This window comes from Schistocerca cancellata, chromosome 1 (genome assembly GCF_023864275.1).
Source record: "Schistocerca cancellata isolate TAMUIC-IGC-003103 chromosome 1, iqSchCanc2.1, whole genome shotgun sequence".
NCBI lineage: Eukaryota > Metazoa > Arthropoda > Insecta > Orthoptera > Acrididae > Schistocerca > Schistocerca cancellata.
Genome location: NC_064626.1, coordinates 138,509,827 through 138,536,065, shown reverse-complemented (window position 1 = coordinate 138,536,065; position 26,239 = coordinate 138,509,827). Strand labels below are relative to the sequence as shown.

General features: G+C 44.4%; 1 protein-coding gene across 1 annotated transcript in view; it reads left to right on the top strand.

The window, feature by feature from the left end:
- The first annotated feature begins 285 nt into the window (after positions 1–285).
- LOC126102086 (chymase-like) overlaps positions 286–26,239 on the top strand; it is a 66,893-nt gene continuing 40,939 nt past the window's right edge. The window contains exon 1 of the mRNA XM_049912325.1: positions 286–371. Coding sequence (XP_049768282.1) covers positions 286–371 — 86 coding nt within the window. The remainder of the gene's footprint in view (positions 372–26,239) is intronic.

Sequence of the window (26,239 nt, the reverse complement as noted above, 5' to 3'; positions counted from 1 at the left end):
AATGTTAATAAGTCTGCATACTCGAAAGAAAGTACGGGCCTTTGGGAAACAAACGAAGTTCGAGAGTTGCAGTTTGTTTATATAAGCCGTGGATGTTTCCGTGGTAACCGAGGGGAAGAAACAAATGCAGCCGTAGCTCCCGGACCTACTCGCCTCAGCGATCTGTCTGCTTGAGCTTTATATTACGGTGAGTTCATCTCTTCTTCTGAAATGGAAAGTGACACGTAAAAGGAAGGATGTTGATTAGCTGTTCGGAATTCATTTCGCAGCTGCTGCGAAGGCAAGATGTCGTCGTTGTGTGTGGTGCTTATCTTGATGGCTTTCGCAGAGAGACTGAATGTGTACGGCGTGGAGCCACCTTATCCTATAAGGTAAGTGCTTTCTCTGGTCAGCGCCAGAGATAAATGACGATTCTGTGTTTACTGATTTCACTACACTGACATAACGCCCGTGTCTGTGTGTACGTATAGTGTGTCTAAATGTCAAAGCAGCGAATAATTCAAACGTATCCCCAATTTAAAGATATCGAAAGGCAGTTTCTTGCTAATAGTAGTACACAGACGGCCACGTAATTTTGTTGTATGATTAATAATATCAACTGTTGTATCAACAGAGAGCAAACATTTTAAAAGAGGGTTGTACACGTGTTCTAACGTTATTTTAAATTTTATAAAGTGGCGCGTCTAGTAAATTGAAAAGAGTGTTTATATTTAAATCCTTACTTTGTAAATTACTGCGAAGCGCATGGCAGGGAGTACACCCATTTGAGTTGTTTAACTGAGTTTCATTTAGTTCCATTCACTTATGGCACTCGGGAAGAATGATTACTTAAACACTTCCGTGGGTTCTGTAATTAAGTGTGTCTTGTCTACACAGTTTGTACGGTTCCGATGCTTGGAGACGGCAGTACATTTGGGGATTTGTCACTTCGTATTTAGTCTCCAAACTTAGCACGTAGGCTTCCGTGGGGGTACCCCCTCAAGCCATTCTGCCAGCTATGGTTTTAGAGCATATCGGAGCGAAAGAAGAAACCTGTGGCCATTCGTGTTGCCCCATCTGTACAAGTTCAATGTTTCCTGTTAGTGCTATCTGATATTGGTCACACACAATTCTGCAATTTTCTAACAAGGGGAGGCCACGACGTCTGGATCAGAGATTTACATCAAACTTTGTACAGCTTTAGTAGGCCGTTAAAACAAAATAACGATCAAGTAGTAAGCTGCACTATTGGGCAATTTCGAGAAAATCGCAAGAGAAGTTTTACGTGTCTATTATGTAACTGATGCATCTGTGCGTAGAGGCCTGTCGTAAAAAGTCTTTCTGGTCAAGTGGTTACGGTTAACGTTTTGCTAGAAGGTCGTGGACGCGTCGAAGGTTCGAATATCGCCAATATTTATTATTTAATCTATATTTTTTCATTACTGGTCACATTATTTAATTTATATGATATTTGAGAGGCAATATAATGAAAAAACCACGTGCTTTTCCACGAAGTGTTATATGACTCTTTACTATTTGTAATTAAATTTTCAAGGACGAGGGACAGGCTTGGGAAGTCCTAGTCAAACCTCGATAAATAATAATGCGAACGACATTATTCACAGTAAGTAATATAGCAAGTCACGAAGTGCCATATCACAAGGGTGATGTACAATTACTCGTTGAGTGTGTTCTCGACATCAAACGTTGCAGGATGGTATTTGTCACACAGACACGGGGAACATAAATTGAAACTTCATGCAAATACGCATGTTTTTTTCATTATATTACCTCTCAAATGTCATATAATTGAAACAATATGACCAGTGATGAAAAAATTAAATTACTACGTTTCATCGGGAGTCAAACCATCGCTTCTAACGCCTTCGTCTTATAAAGCTCGAATGTTAACCACTCGACCGACCACCGTGGATCCTGCTGTAAGGCACCTACGCACATAATCTGATACAGAGAGCATATAATAGACGCGCTAAACGTCTGTCGCAATTTTCTCTTAATTGTCACCTTTCTATTCTCACATTATGTTGTTTTAATGGCCTACTAAATCTGTACAAAGTTTGAAGTAAATCTGTGATCCCAATGTCGTGGCTTCCACTTGCAACGTAAATCGCACGGGCAATCTCCATTCGAGACTGACGCATTTCCGCAATACTCTACCGAGGAACGTGAGTGAGTCAACAACATTGACAACGAGTGAGCTTGTATAATCATTGCATACAGTACCCTCACAAACTGTTACATCCAGGTGTGTGTATAAGTTGACTGATTCCAGTTATGACTCATTGATATTGTAGTCATGGGAAATAAATTTTATACGTTTTGTGCAAGACATAGTTTTACATTTCTAAAGTTTTAGAAGAAATTACTATCAAGACCCCTGTGGATATTTCTACCAATTTTGATATAGTACTTAATTTTGGATAGCTGCATCATCCACAAAAAGACTGATGTCACTACCAGTATTATCCAGTAGGTTATTAATATACAATACAATCAGTAAGAGCCCAAATGCACTTCCCTGTGGTACTCTGCTCCGACATCTGTCGACATCTTTCAGTCCAAGATAAAACGTTACGTACTCAGACCGATTCAAATTTCGTTTGATACCCAGTACGGTCTCAGTTTCCTCAATAAACGTGATGTGATACTTAGTCAAATGCTTTTGGAATTCAAGACATATATACTATGTAAACTGAAAGTGGAGGAGTGAGAGGGGAAAGGGAAGGGAAGGAACTGAAGATATTAGCTGCATCTGACTCTATGCGGAATCAACGACAACGAGTGAAACTGTGTGCTGCGCCGGAACTCGAAACCGGTTCAAATGGTTCAAATGGCTCTGAGCACTATGGGACTCAACTGCTGTGGTCATAAGTCCCCTAGAACTTAGAACTACTTAAACCTAACTAACCTAAGGACAGCACACAACACCCAGCCATCACGAGGCAGAGAAAATCCCTGACCCCGCCGGGAATCGAACCCGGGAACCCGGGCGTGGGAAGCGAGAACGCTACCGCACGACCACGAGATGCGGGCGAACGCGAAAACCGGGATTTCACAAATGCACAGACCATCTCGACAGACTCCCCCGACAACACACATTCCCATCCAATGCCACCAGTCCGCAGTATCCATCCATGTCCTCCATTCTCTCTAGTTTTAGATTCCCGCTGGACATCGGACGGTATTATGCTTCCGCACTAGAGGTAGTTGATTCACTGCCCAGCGAAGCGAATCAGTTACATGGTGCATTCACATAACATGACATATATCATCTACATGATCACGTTGACCCATGGATTTCAGAACATTACTGTTCGAAAATAAATCCTAAAAGTGTGCCGAAACTGAGAGGAGTCACCAGCAGCGAGGTTATCATGGCAGGCTGCGTCGGATTTTAAACCTTTCGGCTGTTTACTTGCATACACTGACGTCTAGCAGGAAATGTGTTGTGTGTCGTTTGACTTCTGTCATGCGAAAACTCACTTCAGCACGTTTCTTGTGCGCAGACATGTGTACCAGTGAGGATATGTTAGATATACTTCTTTTATGGGCGAATTTTAGGAAGACGTATCAACGATAGGAGTGATGTATTCTGTTCTCCCATGTCCGACTTGCCACGCTCTTGCGTGTGAATGGTTAAAATGGCCCTCCAGGTGAGGCCTGAGAAGAAGACTGCAAACTGACAGAGTGCGTGAATAAACTGCCCTCATCGCTTCCAACAGTGGCACGAAATGTACCTCCAGTAAAATTTTAGTCATCTTGTATTGGACTTACAAAAATTTCACACCTTTCACATGTTGTTACGTCAGACACTCGAAGTTCACGAGTCGGAACTTCGTGAGTTTTTTTTTTTTTTTGTTTTTTGGTTTTTTCTTCGACACTTACGACACGAAGATAGATTTTCGGCATCAAGAAAAATTTGCTGTACTACTCGTCGAATTGACCCATGACGCAATGGTAATGGCTATTGTGAGGTGCCGACCGCAGTGGCCGAGCGGTTATAAGCGCTTCAGTCCGAAACGGTGCTGCTGCTACGGTCGCAGGTTCGAACCCTGCCTCGGGCGTGGACGTGTGTGATGTTCTTACGTTAGTTATTTTTAAGTACTTCTGAGTCTAGGTGACTGATGACCTCAGATGTTAAGTCCCGTAGTGCTTAGAGCCATTTGAACCATTTGTTGTGAGATAACTTCTTGCTGGATATTTCTAACGTGCTTCTATTGTGCGTCATATGTGTCAGCATTGTCACAGATTTCGAAACATGTTACTATTTAATCTGTGTATCGGAAAAAGTACTTGATTTTTGTGTTTCGTTGGTAATTATAAGGCTTAATTACCATTCATTTTCTCTGCGGAATACTGACTTGTTCGCAGCTTAGAGTATTATGTTCGATTCTGCTTGTGTTATTGAAGATAGCTGAATCATGGATCGCGAAGTGCTTTTTGGCTGTTGAGAACGAGCATTCGTTTTATTAAATACTTCTACTTACGCATTACGTACCCGTCGGACCAAGTTTTGACGCAAAGACCCAATTCAATGCAATGGTTGTCGAGTAACAGTCATAATGGATCGTGTTATAAAGCCTTGTGTTTTATACGCTGAAGAGCGATGCCTTCGGGATTTGGCGATGAAGAGACGACAGTTAGAAAACTTTTGAAATTTTGAGCGGTGTCAGAGCTGCTCTCCACATTCATTGGACGGAGAATTTTAATTTCTTTCAGAATGGCCGATTCATTTTACGAGAGTAATCCCAATAGTGAGATCTCCTATTGTTTTAATAAGTACATAGACCAATCTATTTCTACAATGGTTTATATCAGTCTACAGATTGAACATTTAGCATTCTGTTGATGCATTTTTGTAGACGATGTGGCAGTTTTTGTATGTCAATATCATACCAGCTCGCCGCTGTTGTGGGTTGGCAGGAGAGCCAACACCGAGTACTAGAGGAAGCCGAAAGGCACGCCTTTTAGCTCACGCAGGCTGGCGTGTGGTCTGGAACAGGACAAGGAAATTAGACTTTAGAAAAACGGACGTAGCTGGTGGAATACTTAACTTTAATCCATAAATGGTGAGCGTCGCTCTTGACGGTACATGTTTTACAGTATCAATAGTAACTGGTAATGGCGCCTTGCTAGGTCGTAGCAAATGACGTAGCTGAAGGCTATGCTAACTATCGTCTCGGCAAATGAGAGCGTAATTTGTCAGTGAACCATCGCTAGCAAAGTCGGTTGTACAACTGGGACGAGTCCTAGTACGTCTCTCTAGACCTGCCGTGTGGTGGCGCTCGGTCTGTAATTACTGACAGTGGCGACACGCGGGTCCGACATGTACTAATGGACCGCGGCCGATTTAAAGCTACCACCTAGCAAGTGTGGTGTCTTGCGGCGACACCACATTCCTCCCCCGCAAATCGGCGAACGGACGTGTGATAAGGCTTCCGCCCGCCGTGGAGAGGGCCCCATGTTGACGTATGCGATGAGGTGGGGAGCCTAACAACAGGCGAGGCTGTGCCACCCGCACCCGGCCATTCGGTCCGAGGGGAGCTAGGAAACGCCTGAAAACCTAGTCCAGGGTGCACGTCAACATGCGGTGTATGCGCCCGTAAAGAGACAAGAGGCGCTGAAGGGTCGACCTCCATTGCGTCGGGGAACCGACGGGCGATGACGCCATGTGGTCCGGAGCGGGCAAGAGTTCCATGGCGGAGGACGGCTGGTCACGGGACGCGATCGGTGGCGCGTGACCCAGGGAGGCGCTTGGCGGCTGCAGCGAAGCGTCCACTGCCGGCGGCGCCGGCGGGAGAACAGGCGGAGGCGGCGGCGGCGCGTCGCCATGGGGCAAAATGGAAGGGATCGTCGGTAACACCTGGGGATGAGGCGAGCCAGTAGATGTGTCCCCAGGGCGCTGACCGGACGGCACCGTCGCTGAAAGCAGACGGGGAGCGGCAGAACCCATGTGACGACAGAGGCGCAGCTGATTGAGATGCCGACGCACCTCATCAGAGGCCCCCAAAACCAAATATATCGCGCGGCCGAGGCAGCGAAGAATGCGTCCTGCGAGCCAACGCCGTGAACCGCGACAGTTGCGATAGAATACAACGTCGCCTGGAGAAAAAGCAGGAGTCTGCCGCTGCATAGGAACCGGATGCGGCGGATGCAGCAAAGACATCAAGGTTCGATGAGGACGACCGTGGAGCAACTCAGCCGGCGAGCGACCATCTCGGGGCTGAGAGCGATACGAAGACAAAAAAAGCAACAACGCGTCCTCCCGAGAACGCGACTCTTTTAATTTCAACATCTGTGACTTGAAAGTCCGGACCAAACGTTCAGCGGCACCGTTTGACTAAGGCGAAAACGGCGCGGATGTCATATGTTGAATACCATTGGCCTTGCAGAATGACTGAAATTCTGCGGACATGAATTGTGGGCCATTGTCGGAAACAATAGTCTGTGGAAGACCTTCAATGCAAAAGATAGCAGACAACGCTTGGATGGTGGCAGATGACGTCGTGGAAGACATCCGGACAACAAAAGGAAAATTACTGAATGAATCGACAACAACCAACCATCGAGCATTCCAGAATGGACCAGCAAAATCGATATGTAAGCGTTGCCAAGGGGAAGTGGCTTTCGGCCATGCAAAGAATTGCCGCGGTGGTGCGGATTGTTGTTCGGCACACGCAATGCAAGAAGAGCACATATTCGTAATCGCAGCATCGATTCCGAACCAAGTACATTTCCGACGAGCAAGTTGTTTCGTACGCACTATACCCCAATGTCCGTGGTGGAGAAGCTGTAAGACAGAGGACTGTAACGAACGTGGGACCACGACCCTGGACTGATCATTATCAGAACGCAACAGCAAAACACCACGTCGAACAAAAAGTCTCTCCTTGTGAGCAAAAAATCGGCGAACCAACGGATCCTCGATCCGGGACTTGGACAAGGGGCATTGCGTAGCAACAAAACGCAAAACGGTGGCAAGGACAGGGTCAGCTGCGGTGGCTGTAGCTACACGACGAAAATCAATCGGAAACGATTCGACCACGTCATCAGTTTCCGCATCAATGAACATGCAAGCAAGCTCAGAAGAATCGAATGCTTTATCCTCAGCAACAGGCAAACGGGACAACGCATCGGCGTTTCCGTGCTTAGCAGTGGACCGATACAAGATATCGTAGCGGTACTGCGAGAGGAAAATAGACCAGCGAATGAATTTCTTCGCTGTACGTGGAGGTACAGGCTTGGTCGGATGAAAAAGCGATGTCAAAGGTTTGTGGTCTGTGATGATGCTAAAGGGACGACCATACAAAAAATCATGAAACTTTGTAACACCAAACACGAGAGCCAAAGCTTCTTTCTCTATCTGGGAATAATTTCTTTGCGCAGACGACAGCAATTTGGACGCAAAGGCAATAGGGCGATCATGCGAACCATCTTTGTGCGCAAGCGCAGCACCGATCCCGAAATCCGAGGCATCGACCATCAACAAAAGGGGTTTCTGGGAATCGAATGGCGTAAGGCAAGTATTAGAAAGCAACGCCGATTGCAACTGGCGAAAGATGCGTGTTAACCACCAAGACGCGCTGGGATTCTGCGTCCACCGGTATTTGCAAGTACACATCTGCTAGGTCCAACTTTGAAAAATATTTTCCCGGGCACAGTTTCTCAAAAAGATCTTCCGGGTGGGGCAAAGGAAAAGTTGCAGTCACAAGTTGTGGATTCACAGTTGCCTTGAATTCCACGCAAAGTCTCAATTTTCCGGAAGGTTTTTGCAAAATTACTAAGGGTGAGGCCCAGAGAGAAGCCTGCACACGTTCAATTACACCTTATGATTCTAAATCATTTAATGTTCTTGCGACCTCATCACTCAATGCGTGGGGAACATTGCGCGCTCTGAAAAATTTCGGTTGCGCATTTACTTTCGGTTCCAAATGTGCTTCATAGTTCTTAGCGCAACCAAGGCCCGGTGCAAAAATGTCTGCAAATTCCTCACATAGACGAGAAACACTGGCGGAAGGCACAGTACGGTTCACTGATAGGACCTGATTTACGATAGACAAGTTAAACAACTGAAATAAATCTAAACCAAACAAGTTCACTGCAGCAGAAGAACGAAGAACGTAAAATGACACAAGTTTTGTTTGTCCCTTGTATGTTGCAAGAAGGCTGCACTGTCCTAACACAGGGATATGCTGTCCGGAATAACTAGTGAGCTGAACATTTGCGGCACGCAACGGAGGTGCGCCCAGTTGTTGGTACGTGGCGTGATTGAGTAGTGAAACTGCAGCTCCGGTATCGAGCTGGAATGGTATCATTCTACAAAAAGTTTACTGTCCTGCTGACGACAAGAGCGACTGTCTCGTGCAACGTGAACTGACACTGGTACAAAATCACTTGCGACTTCACGGGAGTGCCGGCGACGTCGACGCACACTATTTGTGGAACAAACACAGTGACTGTTAGAGAGAGTGCCACTGGGCAGAGTGGAATGAACTACATGAATTTCCATGGGCGAAGTGTCGCGAGCTTGAGTATCCTTGGTTCGATTTCGATTCCGGCGCGAAGCAAAGGGCCTGGAATGGTTTTGAGCTTCCGATCTGAGCTTTTTCTGGCAAACACTTTGAACATGTCCTTTTTATTACAGTAAAAGCAAATAGCTTGGTGTGACGGGCAATTCTCATGCGAATGTCTAGTAGCACACCGCAGGCTTGATTATAGCACTGCATTTTCTTGCCGGCACGGTACACGTGGCTGAAAGCCTGGCGGCAGTGGCGCGGTCAGGTGCAAGGACTGTTTACTGTTCCGTGCAGCTCGCCCGGCGGGCCGGTTAACCTGACACACGGGTGGCGACATTTCAAATGATTCCTGAACAAAGTCAAGTGTGTCCAGCTGATCCATGTCCATCACCTGTTGAATGGAGGGATTGACTAGTTTCAAAATCTGTTCCCGTATACAAACATCAGAAACGTTCTGTGCAATTGCATCACATACCATAGTATCTGAATAAGGGAGTCCACATTGACACTAAAAAGCACAATCCCTAGTAAGGCCTTGCAAGGTTGCAACCCTCACCCAATTAGTCTGACCTGCCGTACGTTTTGTACGAAAGAAGGTATACCAATTGGCAACTACATTGACTGATTCTTTGAAATATGCATCTAATGCAGACAAAATTTCTTCGTAGGACAGAGTTGCTATGTCGCGTCGGGGAAATAATTTGACTATCACACGGTACATGTGCACCCCTACGGAGGATAATAAAAAAGGCTGCCGCTCGTTACCTTGAATTCTGTAGGCGGCGAGATGGAATCAAAATTGGCGTGACCACTCCGTCCAGCTTTCCAGTGCAGCATCAAAGTAGGTGCAACTGCGTGTTGTGGCTGTGTTAGCGGTGGAGCGGCGGCTGCCGCATCGTGTTGCAGCTTACGTTGACCCTGGACGAGCTGTCCCAGGGCATCCAGTAAGGCCTGCGTCTGCTGATTCTGTAAGCAATAAAATTCGGACAGTACATCTGGAGATGGTGGCGAAGCCATTACACAAGTAAATCAGGGCAGTATAGTTACGAACGCGGTGTTGCCTCGTCGCCAATGTTGTGGGTTGGCAGGAGAGCCAACACCGAGTACTAGAGGAAGCCGAAAGGCACGAGTTTTAGCTCACGCAGGCTGGCGTGAGGTCTGGAACAGGACAAGGAAATTAGACTTTAGAAAAACGGACGTAGCTGTGGAATACTTAACTTTAATCCATAAATGGTGAGCGTCGCTCTTGACGGTACATGTTTTACAGTATTAGTAGTAACTGGTAATGGCGCCTTGCTAGGTCGTAGCAAATGACATAGCTGAAGGCTATGCTAACTATCGTCTCAGCAAATGAAAGCGTAATTTGTCAGCGAACCATCGCTAGCAAAGTCGGTTGTACAAGTGGGGCGAGTGCTAGGAAGTCTCTCTTGACCTGCCATGTGGCGGCGCTCGGTCTGCAATCACTGATAGTGGCGACACGCGGGTCCGACTTATACTAACGGACCGCGGCCGATTTAAAGGCTACCACCTAGCAAGTGTGGTGTCTGGCGGTGACACCACAGCCGCCATGCTGCGAAGAAGGATGCAACCACTGGCGTGATTGTTGCTTGGTCTCAGGTGTAAAGTGGTATGCCCAGGTTTCGTCACCCGTGACATTTGAGTCCAGAAAGTTGTCCTGTTCGGCTGTAAGGTGGTGAAGAAAGGCATCAACTCGTTGCCGCATGTGGTCCTCAGTCAGCATGCGTGGCACCCATCTTGGGCACACCTTCCAGTAGTTCAATGATCCCGTTAAAATTCTGTGAGCGGTGCTTCGGGAGACCTCAGGAACCAGGGTGATGCGTCGATCTTCACGCATGCTTTCCTCAACCTTCAACACTGTCTCCTCAGAAATTGACGGTCTCCCGCTCCTTTGTTCGTCGTTAATTTCGGTCCGACCAGCTGAAGACTCTCTACATTACTTACGCACAATATTTGACATCCATGCGCGACTCACCATACACTTCCGTCAACTGGCGATGGATTTCAATCGGCGCAGTGCCCTTTGCGTTCAAAAACCGAATAACTGCGCGCAATTCGCACTTGGCGGTAACATCCAACGGGAGCTCCATTCTCAACGGCTGCCAAGCCAAGACTGAGCGCTTCAGCGCGGCGTGCGCATGTTTACACACAGCGCCTGAAGCACTCTTCGTAACAATGTGACGAACTGCCACACAAACAGAGTTCTGTACTTGTAAGAAAATAGTAGACCTTACTTTTGGGATTACCCTCGAAGTAACTACACGAACAGTTAGCCGTGTTTACATGCTAACATATTTTATCAGGTCAATATTTTCGATATTTTAAATGAGGACCACAGCTATAAAGGATGTCTCATAATAAAAAGGGTAAATGTGTACAGTTGAAAGTACACGACAAAAAGGCTCAATAAACATGGGCTATAAAAAGGCATTAGCTATGGCCCCTTCTTTATCTTCGATACCGTGAAACAAATCTCTTCTACTGCAAGCTCACTTATTTCCATATTTTGACAGGTGTCTAGTAACGAGGCTCCAAAGTGCATACCTCAAGAACTATGAAGTGGTGTTCAGTAAAAGAGGTTTGTTTCATAGTACAGAAGATGATGAGGTGTTCGTAGCTCTTAAGGTATGCCTTTTAGAGCCCATGTTTGGCGAGACTTTTTTGTTTTTAGTGTCGTGTACTTTTCATGTGTATGCGTTTACGCCACTAATTATGGTACAGCCTTTATAGCTCTCTTCACACATGGGCCTTAACAGGGGTGCTCGGTTGTTTTTGCTGGCCGCGCAGTTGTGACGAGACCTGGTTTCCTACAGAATTCATTGATTTAGAAGCCGATGTTGCGATGATATGCGTTACGGCTGGTAATTCCTTACCTGTTCTTACTCCTTGAGTGTACTTCATACTGTACAACCCGTACGTAGCAGGTACAGTAGTCCCTTCTCTGGGTACAGAGCCGCCAGAAGGAAGTGTCATTCTGCTGGACACCAGGAAGAATGGTTATTCAGGGAAACGGATAAGCAGTTGCAGTAGCCGAGGTGCGCGTGTGCCTACCACTCATATGCTATTATCTCGCTGTTCAGATACAGTCATGAGAAGGGGGAAAAAGAGTAGATGGAAGTAAAGTCAACAGCCCGGCCATGGTGTACCGGCTCCCAGCCACACATACGAGATGGAGTCCTTCTCACTTACTACGTAGCCCTGTTGTGCGTGACTTCTTTTTCCAGCTAGAAGATCCTACAATGCGTGATGCTTGTGCTGTGCAGATCACAGTGCGCAACATTTTAGTTGATTGTGCTTTATATTCAGACAAGAGATTTGCAGCTAATTCACGTAAAGTTTTCCCATCCATTTTAACACAGTGAGAAGCATGTGCTACATGTTTTGAGATTCTGTGAAAAGTTCGAGTTGTTGCATAGAATTGTTGTGAGTAGTTTTTAATGCGTTATTAGGGTGGCTGGATCATCCAAGATTTTTTTAGTGACCTGCCAACAGTATGAAATGGAAATGAAGTCCCATGCTTCTTTACAGAGCGTAGGGGAACGATGCGGGAGACCCGCACCGCCTTACTAGGCAAGGTCCTAACGGAGGTGGTTTGCCGTTGCCTTCCTCCGACCGTAATGGGGATGAATGATGATGATGAAGACGACACAACAACACCCAGTCATCTCGAGGCAGGAAAAATCCCTGACCCCGCCGGGAATCGAACCCGGGACCACGTGCTCGGGAAGCGAGAACGCTACCGCGAGACCACGAGGGGCGGACCGCCAACAGTACTCAACTATGTAATTATTTTAGCTCTCTTCATGTGTTAGTGGAGTGCCTGACAAAAAGGCAACGTTAAGGTATTCCTAATTTTTAAGCAGAGTAGCAATAGACGGCAATGTATAGATACGTGATTACAATGTACAGCTATTGGAGTATAATACGAAATAGATGAATCACCTTAGAATCAAACTAAGTACTTCAAGGAATTCAATTTTCACAAAGTTGCAAGGCGGTGTAAATCAGGCTGCACAGTTTTGCCGATTTGGCCGACAGCAGGGGTAAAGTGGCCACTTACCTTTACATTAAACAATAATGGATAATGGATAAAAAGGTGTTAGCATGTGGACGTAATGTGCTGTTCCAGTCTCTTCTGTACCTAAGGTCCATCACCGTTCCCTTTGGATCCCTATGTAATTCGGTGCTCTCCGATACACACTATCGAACAGCGGAGGAGTGGTACTCAAGCGTCAACTTTAGGTTACAATATCTCCGGATGTAATTAACATTTTAGAATGCAACAAACGGCACTGATTACGTATTTGTTTATATGTTCTGATGTGCTAAAAAAACTAACGTGGTTCCATTTAAAAAAAACGTAGGTTTGTGTTAAAAAACATACTTCCGTGCATTTTTTTATGGCTTGTATTAAACAATTACACTAGCCCCTCTCCTCACGTTCTGTCTGTGGAATCGGTTCGTCAGTATTTGATGTGGTTTACGATATATATCCAGCGGTAACGTTAGGTGACTCACCCTGTATATTCCAGACTCCTGCTGCATATCGACGTTAATGATATGGACCTGCAATTTAGTGGATTACTCCCACTGCCGTTCTTGAATATTGGCGTGACTTACCCAACTTTCCAGTCTTTGGGTATGGACCCGTCGTCGAGCGAGTGGTTGTATACGATTGTTAAGTATGGGGCTATTGGATCAGCATACTCTGAAAGGAACGTAATTGGTACACAGTTTGAGCCGTAAGACTCGCTTTTATTAAGTGATTTAAGTTGCTTCACTACGGTGCGTTACTCATTTTGGCAGCTGTTGAGAGGCGTGACTCTCCAACACCTTGTCGGCTACTCGTAGTTCTTCAACCACTTTCGGCTGATGTAACCATGCGAACAGTAGAACATCCTCGACGTTTCCGAGACGCTCGTTCGCAAGCAGTAGGTCATACCCGACTGTTCTTTGTCAAAGTCGCTTACGTCAGGGTATTTTCTACCTGTCACACGTGCAATCACTGGACCGATTCCCCATTTACCTCTGCTCCGCTTACGTGCTTTCCTTGTCACATCAGATGCTGAGCGGCATTCAGTCTCACTATGCTGACATATAATAACAGGAAACCGTATCTTATAGTATAATAGCAGGAAACTTGTATCACTGCGGAAGTTATAAATTTTGTAGTACGGAAAGCCAAAAAGGCCTTACTGCAGTGGTAACACCGGTTCCCGTCAGTTCACCGAAGTTAAGTGCTATCGGGCTTGGCTAGCAACTGGATGGGTCACCGTTCAAGTCTACCGAGTGTTGGAGGCAAGTGGGGTGAACTGAGCCCTCATGAAGCCAATTGAGGAGTTAATTGACTGAGAAACAGCGACACCAGTCACGAAAACTGATAACGATCGGGAGAGCGGTGTGCTGACCACGTGCCGCTCCGTATCTGCATCCGGCGACGCCTTAGGCCTGAGGATGAGAGTGCGGCCGGTCAGTACTGCTGGGCCTTCAAGGCCTGTTACGACGGTGTTTGTTATAGGAATCAAGCACCGGTGGATGTATCTCTCGCCAGTCGTTCTGCGACCCTCGGTTCTAATGGACCTAGAGGCTGTTTCAGCGAGGGGGGGTCAAACGTTTCATGTGCTGTGTGCAAAAAAAAAAAAAAAAAAAAGGTTCAAATGGCTCTGAGCACTATGGGACTTAACTACTGAGGTCATCAGTCCCCTAGAACTTAGAACTACTTAAACCTAACTAACCTAAGGACATCACACACATCCATGCCCGAGGCAGGATTCGAACCTGCGACCGTAGCGGTCACGCGGTTCCAAACTGAAGCGCTTTTTTTTTATAATACCTTTATTAAAAAAACAATGTTACCCATTCCAAATACATACTAAGTTATACATACATGAAGTTATTTAAACAAAACGGTTTGATCATTTCAATTGCGCTGACATAAAAGGAAAGACAACAGAAGATTGTGTTAGCGACTAAATCACCAGAAAGAATTAAATTAAACATAAATACTTGAGAATGGCGGAAAGGAGATATTTAATAAAGTTGACTAGCCTTTCAACTACACTTTCTGGACATTAATTGAATCTAAGTATTTGAAGTGATCAGATCTATATAATCAGTCTTTCACTGCAATAATGAACAGGGCAATGTGCCAGCCATTGAATATTACATTTATCAGATAGAATCTTATGGTTTTAACCAATCGATAAGGAGATTTCTATAAAAACTGTCTATTTCCAAATTTCTAGTATAAGCCAATAATGCACCTTTCATGTTTTGTGTTTGGCACTATTAGACACACAATCTCAATGTCACATAAGTTCTGTACATTAGCTTATAAATTTCAAAAAACTACTCTCTGAAGTAGAAAAAGCACACATCATAAATATATTGTAAAATCTTAAATAGTATCCTTAAGGTAACTACAATACATCACTGTCAACACAGTGTTCTTTTTTATATTAACCAATGCCCATTCTTTCAAATACAATTTTTAGCATATTACCGAACTTTTTCTTGTGATTCGAACAGCTTCTAATTTTGTGGAACTCACACAGCATGTGTACCTTGAACTCTATGATGCTATCGGATCCTAATTTGTTAAGGACGTAGTTAACAAAATTTCCCACCAACCAGTACACGGCGTTATTTTTTGCTTCTGGGAAATAGCGTGCTTCAGGCCTGTGTATCAATGACAGCGATATATACTCAGGGGATGTTCTTGTAATCAGAGCTATTTGCTCCCGGATCCACTTCCAACTATTCATGTGGCCACTGCAAGTATATCGATGAATTACTGTGTCAACTAGATGGCATTGTTGACATAAATTTGTTTCACAGAGTCCGATTGCGCGCAGTCTTTCATTGGTGCTAACTGCGCTTAGAACCGCACGGCCACACCGGCCGGCTGCTGTTTGCACCAACAATATGCTCCTAGACGCGATACTGATGGCGCTGCTTGTCTGTCGCGAACTGGGCTCAGAATACACATTATACGAGGTGAAGTACTGCGTGCCACACTGGATACGTATTCGAATGGCGCTAAACTGTTTTTGTAGCTAATTTTGACTAACGTTGATGTCCATAAATCACTTTATGCGAATGCCATTACAACTGTTGGAAAGGGTGGTATAGCCACTCCCAGTCGTCCAACTGTCACTGCGTGTCACTTCTGCTGGTCTCAGAATTAACAGCAAGTTAAAATATATTACACACAGCTCAGACATCTCAGCATGTGACTTAGAGCTTTTTGTTGCGTGAACCATTTAAGAGCGAGGCCAGTTAAGCCAGCGATTTGTGCTAATTCTGACCATGCGCTACGCGTGAAACTGAGTTACAAAGTGAGCCTAAAAACTGGATAACGAGAACGTAGTCACGAAGAGCCCATACAGCGCCATACTTCTTCCCATCATACTGCTGTTTTTTAGTGGAGTGGGGAGTCATTACTCTTCTGACTAGCTCGATGCTGCCCACCACGAATTCCTATCTTGTGCCAACCTCTTCATCTCTTGCACCCAACGTCCTCAATTATTTGTTGGATACTTTCCAATATCTGTCTCCCTATACAGTTTCTACCTTCTACAGTTCCCTTTAGTACTGTGGAAATCATTCTCTGATGTCTTAACACAAGACCTACCATCCTGTTCCTTCTTGTCACTGTCTTCCATATATTCCATTTCTCGTTGTTTCCGCTGAGAACCTCCTCATTCCTTACCTTACCAGACCACCTAATTTTTAACATTCTTCCTTAACATCACACATCATACGATTTGACTCTCTTCTCTCGTGATTTCGCCACAGTCCACGATTACCTACCATAGAATTCTGTGTTTAGAAAGCACAATCTCAGAAATTCCTTCCACATATTAAGACCGATTTTTATACTAAGAGACTTCACTTGATGAGGATTGCACTTTTTGGCTGCGCTGATCTCCTTTTTATTCCTCCTTTCTTGATCTATCATGTATTATTTTGCTCCCAATATAACAGAATTCCTAATATCGTCGACTTCGTGATTCCTAATATTGCTGTTTGTCGCTAATTTCGCTTCTGTTATAACTCATTACTTCCATTTTTATTTAGTTTACGCAGTATTCCGTACTCATTAGACTGCGTATTCCATTCAACACGTCCTGTATTATTCTTTTTCACTTTCAGTGTGGAGAGTAACGCCATCAGTGACTCTTTATCATTGATACGCTTTTATCCCGGTTTTCAGATTCCTGAATATTCTCTCGGTTACCGACAGTGCGTCTTCTATGTCTAGATTGCACGGTAGGGCGAAGGATTACGTCCCTATGTTACACCCTTTTTCATCTGAGCACTGTTCTTGGTCTTCCACTCTTAATATTTCCTCTTCGTTCTTTTAGATATTGTACAGTATACATCTTTCTTGTTTACTGAACACGAAACGCTTATGCAAAAACATAACAGGTCATTCACGATTAACTCTTATCAAGGTGTCAATAATGCACCACATATCTTTGATGGATGTGTGTGGGACGATAAGCAAATGCCAATAAACAAAAAAAAAAATCAATATTTTCTGTTCCTTTACATACTCCTAGAATTTAGACAGAACTAGTGAATTGTCTGATCTTCAGAATTATTCTTACTTCTAAGTGTACATGATCTTTCATAGCCTGGAACCCACAGTGAAGACAGGGTACTCCCAATGTAGCACAGAACAGAGTTCTAGGGTTCCTTCCCTTTCTATTCGCGTGTGTAGCGTGGGAATAATGCTTTAATGCCTCTGTGCGCTCTGTAATTAGTTCAGTGTTGTCTTTTCGGTCAACACAGGAGCGGTATTTAAGTGGCTGAAGTGTGTTGCTAGGTCTTCACTTAATGACGGTTGTTGGTCTACCCTCAGGCGTCTCACGTGAATCACACAATAATTTGTCTATTCGTGATGCCCTTCTTAGTAAACATTTAATAAATTTAGATAGTCCTATTTGGTTCAGATTGAATACAACTGAGCAATGTTGCGGGATGGGTCACACAGATAGTTTGTAAGCAATATCCGTTGTAGGCTGACAGCATTTTCTTAGCCTCTTACGAATGAACCGCAGTCTATGAATGAACGTGCAGCTCAGCATATGTGGTCAATACATTTCATATCTCCAAAAATTGTTACACCCAGACGTTCGCCTGTCGACTGACTACAGTTGTGGCTCGTTAATATTTTGGTCGAAGGATATTATGCTTTGCGTCTCGTGAAATGTATAGTTTTACGTTTCTCTACGTTTTAAGCAATCTGGCGCTCTTAGTATTACTCTGAAATCTTATACAGTTCTGTCCGGATACTTGTGAGGTTTTTTTTGTGAGAAAATTCTTCATTATAGATAACTGTACGACCTGCAAAATGCCTGAGCCAATTATTAATACAGAGTGGTTAAAAATGAGTGGGACAAAAGAAAGTTCTTCTGTGATTACAGCAATGACTTTATTTCAGAAATAAACATATAGACTGAAAGGTTACCTCTCACAGTTTATGTTTATAGCAGTGAAACAGTGGAAAATCGCCGTTGTTTTTCGTCACTGATGTTAGTATTCAGAATAGTGGCATCCGCAATGGAAAAGCTTTATTGCGTCATAGAAAATTCAAAAAAACATCGTCGATAATCATTGTTCAAAGACATTTTCGGTCCACGTTTAATGAAGTGGCACCACACCCTCCCAACGTTGTTAGATAAGCGAAGCAGTTCGAGGCGACTGGATGCACATGCAAGAAGAAAGCCACAGAATATCCATCCATCGAGATTGAAGTAGTGGAAAACATACATACCATCAACGAAAGAAGACCCAGTAAATCCACATTTCCTTCTAGCGGAGAACTGAATGTGGCGTACTCAGGAATGTGGCGTTGTGTACCGCCTGCGTTTGCAGTTCAAGGCTTACAGAATTAAAATGTTGCTGGTCTTAAAACAAGCCAATAAACCAAAACAGAGAGAATAATGCATTTACTTTCAAGCTTGGGTGGATGTGGATGGTTTTGCGTACAGACTTGAGTTCTCTGACGAAGCCACATTCACTTAAAAGGCAAAGCGAAGAAGCATAATATGAGAATGTGGGGTACAGAAAACCTACATGGCTCTCTGAAACAGGAACGTGATTCTTCAAACTTATCGTTTTCTGAGTCATAGGCAACAACAGAGTCTTTGGTCCTATCTTCTTCGTAGAACCTATCGTTACAGGCATAACCTGCCATGATATGAGCAAGAGAAAAAGGCAGTGTGAGGAAAGAGAGAGACACACTGGTAGTGGAACATAGTTGCCAGTGACAGAACGGTGTTCGGAAAAGAGTGAAGGAGATAGTGTTAGTGGGAAAGGAGCAAAGAGAAGGAGAAAATGGAAGTGGGAGAGAGACAGTGATAGTGAGAGACAGTGTCTGCAGCAGAGTCAAGGAGGAAGAGAGAGATGTGACACTGAGAAGAGACAGTGGTAATGAATGAATGAGATAGTAGTAGTAAGAGAGAGCAAGAGGGAGACAGCGCCATTGAAAGGAGACAGGACGAAGAAAACTGTGGTTATGAGACAGGAGACAGTGGCAGAAAGACACAAACAAACAATGACAACGAGTCGGGCTGAATGAGTGAGTGAGAAACGTGATGACTGGGTGTTGTGTGATGTCCTTAGGTTAGTTAGGTTTAAGTAGTTCTAAGTCTAGGGGACTGATGACCTCAGATGTTAGGTCCCATAGTGCTCAGAGCCATTTGAACCATTTTGAACCATAATGTGTGCCGAAGTTAGACTGTGGCACGAACTACTGCTCCTCCGTCAGGAGAAGATGTTGCACGAACACCTACTCCCATTGTACCAACTGAAAGCAAAAGCGTAAGTCAGATAGGGTTCGTGTATTCACCCGAACGCTTGAAGCCCATTAGTCTGTGATTTGCTGTGTAGCGATTAGACAACATTTTATAGTGTTTTGCAAAGACAGATCGTAGGGGCTTGAGCTGTCAGGAAAGCTTTAAGCACTCAACCGCAGTGCTATTCTAACAGGTTGGCGCCATCTGCCATAAACGAAAACAATATCTACTTCCCTTGACAGTCGTACACATTGTGAAAATCTGTCTGTCTTCAAGAGCAGATTTTGTGTTGGCTATAACTGCAGTGCACACGCTGATGAACTTGAAGCGCACAGGTTGCAACACGAACCGTACTTGTTTCCTTACACTTAGTACACTATGGCAGGCGTCTGTTACAGCGCTTCTTCCAACGGCGGGACAGTGGTCTTCAACGCTGATATCTTGTTATTGTTGTTGTTATGGTCTTCAGTATGAAGACGAGTTTGATGCAGCTCTCCATGCTACTCTATCCTGTGCAAGCCTTTTCCTCTCCGAGTAACAACTGCAACCTACATCCTTTAAATCGGCGTACCATATTCCTTCTATGATTTTTACCTCCTAAATTTCCCTTCAGTACTAAAATGTTGATCCCTTGATGTCTCAGAATGCGTCCTATCATCCGATTCTATCATCCAGTCAGGTTGTGCCACAAATTTCTTGTTTCCCAAATTCCGTTCTGTACTCATTAGTTGCGCGATCTACCCATCTGATCTTCAGCATTCATCTGTAGCATCACATTACCAAAGCTTCTATTCTGTTCTTGTCTAAACTGTTTATTGTCCATGTTTCACTTCCATACATGGATACACTCTATACAAGTACTTTGGGAAAAGATTTCGTAACACTTAAATCTATATTCAGTATTAACATATTTCTCTTCTTCAGAAAAGCTTTTCTTGTCATTGTCCGTGTACATTTATATGCACCTGCTTCAGGCATCATCACTTATTTAGCTGCCCCGATAGCAAAAATCATGTACTACTTTTAGTACTTCGTTTCCTAATCTAATTCCCTCAGCATCATGTGGTTTAATTCAACTACATTCCATTAACCCTATTTTACTTTTATTGATGTTCATCTTATATTCACCTTTGCAGACGCTGTCCATTCCGTTCGACTACTCTTCCAAGTCCTTCTCTGTCTCTGACAGAATTACAATGTCATCGGCGAACTTCAATGTTCTTGAAACTTCAATGTTCTTATTTCTTTTCCCTCAACTTTAATTCATACTCCAAGTTTTTCCTTCGTTTCCTTTACTACTTGCTCCGTGTACTGACTGAATAACACGGGGAATAGGTTACAGCCTTGTCTCATCCCGTTCTCAGCCACCGGTTCCCTTTCGTGCCCTTCCACTGTTGTAAGTGCCGTCTGGCTTCTGTACGAGCTGTAAATAGCCTTTCGCTCTCTTTATTTTACCGTGCTACCTTCAGGATTTCAAAGACAGTACTCCAGTCAGCATTGTCAAAACTTACTCTGAGTCTACAAATGCTATAAACTTAGGTTTTCCTTTCCTTAACCTATCTCTGACTGAATTTACTGGGTCATGTTCCTCCAGTTCCCCGGAATCCAAACTAATCCTTTCCGAGATTCGCTGCTACCAGTTTTTCCATTCATCCGTAAAGAATTTGTATTAATATTTTGTTACCATTATTTATCAGTCTGTTAGTTCGGTAATATTCACATCTGTCGACAACACCTTTGTTTCGAATTTCGAATTACATTCCTTTTCAAGTTCGAGGGTATTTCTCCTGTCTCATAAACCTTTCATACGAGAGGGAAGGCTCTCATAGTTCTGAAGAAATGTCGTCTACTGGCGGCACATTTTCTCGATTTAGGTCTTTCAGTACTCTATCGAATACATCTCGCAGTATCATATCTCCATTTCTACAATATTGCCTTCATCTCCCTTGTGTAGACGCTCTTATACTTTTTCCACCTTTCAAGTTTCCCTTCCTTACATTTGTCCTCTAGCCATTCCTGCATACAAATTTTGCACTTCCTGTCAGTCTCATTTTTTAGATGATTGTGTTCCCTTTCGCCTGCTTTATGTACTGGATTTTTACCTTTTCTCCCTTCATCAATTAAATTCAGGATCTCCTTAAATATCCTAGGATATCTACCTGGCCTCATCTTTTTACCTACTTGATCCTCTGCTGACTTCATTGATTCATCTCTCAAAGTTACCCATCCGTCTACTACTACAATCCTTTCCCCTCTTCTAGCCAATCCTTGCCTAGTGCTTCCTCTGAAACTCTCAACAAACTTTCGTTCCGTCAACTTATCCAGGTCATATCTACTTAATTGCCGAGCTTCTTGCAGTTTATTCAGTTTCAGTCTATACTTCATAACCATTAAATCGTAGTCAGAGTCCAAATCCGCTTCTGGAAACGTCTTACCATTTAAAATCTGGTTCCGGATCTCCGTATCTGTATTAAACCTTCCAGTATATCAATATCTCTTCCATGTATACTATCTTCTTACGTAATTCTTGAACCAAGTGTTAGCAATGATTAAATTATGCTCTATGCAAAAATTCTTCCAGACGGCTTGCTCTTTCACCCCTTTCCTCGAGTGAACATCCGGCTAATTTCCTCAATCTCAGCCTTTCCCGACTATCGAATTCCAGTCCCCCATCAGAATTAAATTTTCCTTAACTGTCTGAATATTTTTTTTATCTCATACATTTCTTCAATCTCTGCGGAGCTAGTTGGCACAGATAGGTGTGGTCTACGATATTACAATCTAACATTCCACGCTTGTTATTGTTTGAATAAATTCTACTCTTTTTATGTTATTTAAGTTGTTTTGGAAGGCTCTTCCCAATAGCACAGGAAGTAGCATGTTGTTGTCGTTGTTGTTGTAGTCTTCAGTCCACAGACTGGTCTGATGCAGCTCTCCATGCTACTGTATCCTGTGTAAGCTTCTTCATCTCCCAGTACCTACTGCAATCTACAGCCTTCTGAATATGTTTAGTATATTCATCTCTACATTTACATCTACATCTACATCTATACTCCGCGAGCCACCTTACGGTGTGTGGCGGAGGGTACTTATTGTACCACTATCTGATCCCCCCTTCCCTGTTCCATTCACGAATTGTGCGTGGGAAGAACGACTGCTTGTAAGTCTCCGTATTTGCTCTAATTTCTCGGATCTTTTCGTTGTGATCATTACGCGAGATATATGTGGGCGGTAGTAATATGTTGCCCATCTCTTCCCGGAATGTGCTCTCTCGTAATTTCGATAATAAACCTCTCCGTATTGCGTAACGCCTTTCTTGAAGTGTCCGCCACTGGAGCTTGTTCAGCATCTCCGTAACGCTCTCGCGCTGACTAAATGTCCCCATGACGAATCGCGCTGCTTTTCGCTGGATCATGTCTATCTCTTCTATTAATCCAACCTGGTAAGGGTCCCATACTGATGAGCAATACTCAAGAATCGGACGAACAAGCGTTTTGTAAGCTACTTCTTTCGTCGATGAGTCACATTTTCTTAGAATTCTTCCTATGAATCTCAACCTGGCGCCTGCTTTTCCCACTATTTGTTTTATGTGATCATTCCACTTCAGATCGCTCCGGATAGTAACTCCTAAGTATTTTACGGTCGTTACCGCTTCCAATGATTTACCACCTATGGCATAATCGTACTGGAATGGATTTCTGCCCCTATGTATGCGCATTATATTACATTTATCTACGTTTAGGGAAAGCTGCCAGCTGTCGCACCATGCATTAATCCTCTGCAGGTCTTCCTGGAGTACGTACGAGTCTTCTGATGTTGCTACTTTCTTGTAGACAACCGTGTCATCTGCAAATAGCCTCACGGAGCTACCGATGTTGTCAACTAAGTCATTTATGTATATTGTAAACAATAAAGGTCCTATCACGCTTCCTTGCGGTACTCCCGAAATTACCTCTACATCTGCAGATTTTGAACCGTTAAGAATGACATGTTGTGTTCTTTCTTCTAGGAAATCCTGAATCCAATCACAAACCTGGTCCGATATTCCGTAAGCTCGTATTTTTTTCACTAAACGTAAGTGCGGAACCGTATCAAATGCCTTCCTGAAGTCCAGGAATACGGCATCAATCTGCTCGCCAGTGTCTACGGCACTGTGAATTTCTTGGGCAAATAGGGCGAGCTGAGTTTCACATGATCTCTGTTTGCGGAATCCATGTTGGTTATGATGAAGGAGATTTGTATTATCTAAGAACGTCATAATACGAGAACACAAAACATGTTCCATTATTCTACAACAGATTGACGTAAGCGAAATAGGCCTATAATTATTCGCATCTGATTTATGACCCTTCTTGAAAATGGGAACGACCTGCGCTTTCTTCCAGTCGCTAGGTACTTTACGTTCTTCCAGCGATCTACGATAAATTGCTGATAGAAAGGGGGCAAGTTCTTTAGCATAATCACTGTAGAATCTTAAGGGTATCTCGTCTGGTCCGGATGCTTTTCCGCTACTAAGTGATAGCAGTTGTTTTTCAATTCCGATATCGTTTATTTCAATATTTTCCATTTTGGCGTCCGTGCGACGGCTGAAGTCAGGGACCGTGTTACGATTTTCCGCAGTGAAACAGTTTCGGAACACTGAATTCAGTATTTCTGCCTTTCTTCGGTCGTCCTCTGTTTCGGTGCCATCGTGGTCAACGAGTGACTGAATAGGGGATTTAGATCCGCTTACCGATTTTACATATGACCAAAACTTTTTAGGGTTCTTGTTTAGATTGTTTGCCAATGTTTTATGTTCGAATTCGTTGAATGCTTCTCTCATTGCTCTCTTTACGCTCTTTTTCGCTTCGTTCAGCTTTTCCTTATCAGCTATGATTCGACTACTCTTAAACCTATGATGAAGCTTTCTTTGTTTCCGTAATACCTTTCGTACATGATTGTTATACCACGGTGGATCTTTCCCCTCGCTTTGGACCTTAGTCGGTACGAACTTATCTAAGGCGTACTGGACGATGTTTCTGAATTTTTTCCATTTTTGTTCCACATCCTCTTCCTCAGAAATGAACGTTTGATGGTGGTCACTCAGATATTCTGCGATTTGTGCCCTATCACTCTTGTTAAGCAAATATATTTTCCTTCCTTTCTTGGCATTTCTTATTACACTTGTAGTCATTGATGCAACCACTGACTTATGATCACTGATACCCTCTTCTACATTCACGGAGTCGAAAAGTTCCGGTCTATTTGTTGCTATGAGGTCTAAAACGTTAGCTTCACGAGTTGGTTCTCTAACTATCTGCTCGAAGTAATTCTCGGACAAGGCAGTCAGGATAATGTCACAAGAGTCTCTGTCCCTGGCTCCAGTTCTGATTGTGTGACTATCCCATTCTATACCTGGTAGATTGAAGTCTCCCCCTATTACAATAGTACGATCACGAAACTTCTTCACGACGTTCTGCAGGTTCTCTCTGAGGCGCTCAACTACTACGGTTGCTGATGCAGGTGGTCTATAGAAGCATCCGACTATCATATCTGACCCACCTTTGATACTTAGCTTAACCCAGATTATTTCACATTCGCATTCGCTAATAACTTCACTGGATATTATTGAATTCTTTACTGCTATAAATACTCCTCCACCATTGGCGTTTATCCTATCCTTGCGGTATATATTCCATTCTGTGTCTAGGATTTCGTTACTGTTCACTTCCGGTTTTAACCAACTTTCCGTTCCTAATACTATATGCGCACTATTTCCTTCAATAAGAGATACTAATTCAGGAACCTTGCCCTGGATACTCCTGCAGTTTACCAATATTACGTTAACTTTTCCTGTTTTTGGTCTCTGAGGACGGACGTTCTTTATCAACGATGATAATGTCCTCTCTGGTAAGCCGTCAGGTATTTTATCGTTTCGCCCAAGGGGGGGGGGGGTCCCTCTAACCTAAAAAACCCCCGTGTGCACGCCACACGTACTCTGCTACCCTAGTAGCTGCTTCCGGTGTGTAGTGCACGCCTGACCTGTCTAGGGGGGCCCTACAGTTCTCCACCCAATAACGGAGGTCGATGAATTTGCAACCATTATAGTCGCAGAGTCGTCTGAGCCTCTGGTTTAGACCCTCCACACGGCTCCAAACCAGAGGACCGCGATCGACTCTGGGCACTATGCTGCAGATATTAAGCTCAGCTTGCACTCCGCGTGCGATGCTGGTTGTCTTCACCAAATCAGCCAGCCGCCGGAAGGAACCAAGGATGGCCTCAGAACCCAAGCGGCAGGCGTCATTCGTTCCGACATGTGCTACTATCTGCAGCCGGTCACACCCAGTGCGTTCAATAGCTGCCGGAAGGGCCTCCTCCACATTACGGACGAGACCCCCCGGCAAGCACACCGAGTGCACACTGGCATTCTTCCCCGACCTACCCGCTATTTTCCTGAGGGGCTCCATAACCCGCCTAACGTTGGAGCTCCCTATAACTAATAGGCCCGCCCTCTGTGACTGTCGGGACCTTGCCGGAGAATCGGCCACTGGCCCAACAGGCGAGGCATCCTGTGGTGGCTCGGAAACGATGTCATCACCACTAGGAAGCACCCCGTACCTGTTGGAAAGGGGTAAGGCAGCTGCCACGCGGCCAGATCCCACCTTCGCCTTTCGGCCAGGCACGCGCGAGCCCACTACTGTCCGCCATTCACCCTGGAGTGATGGCTGACCGGTAAGATGCTCACTGCCGGAAGACGCAGCGACATCAGGGGTTCCATGTGATTCCAAGGCCACCGAAGTAGGCATAGGTCTCACCACAGTTGCCCCAACGCCACTACGTGCCGACGCCTGCGCCTCGAGCTCGATGAGCCTAACAGACAAAGCCTCCACCTGCCCCCGAAGAGTGGCCAATTCTCCTTGC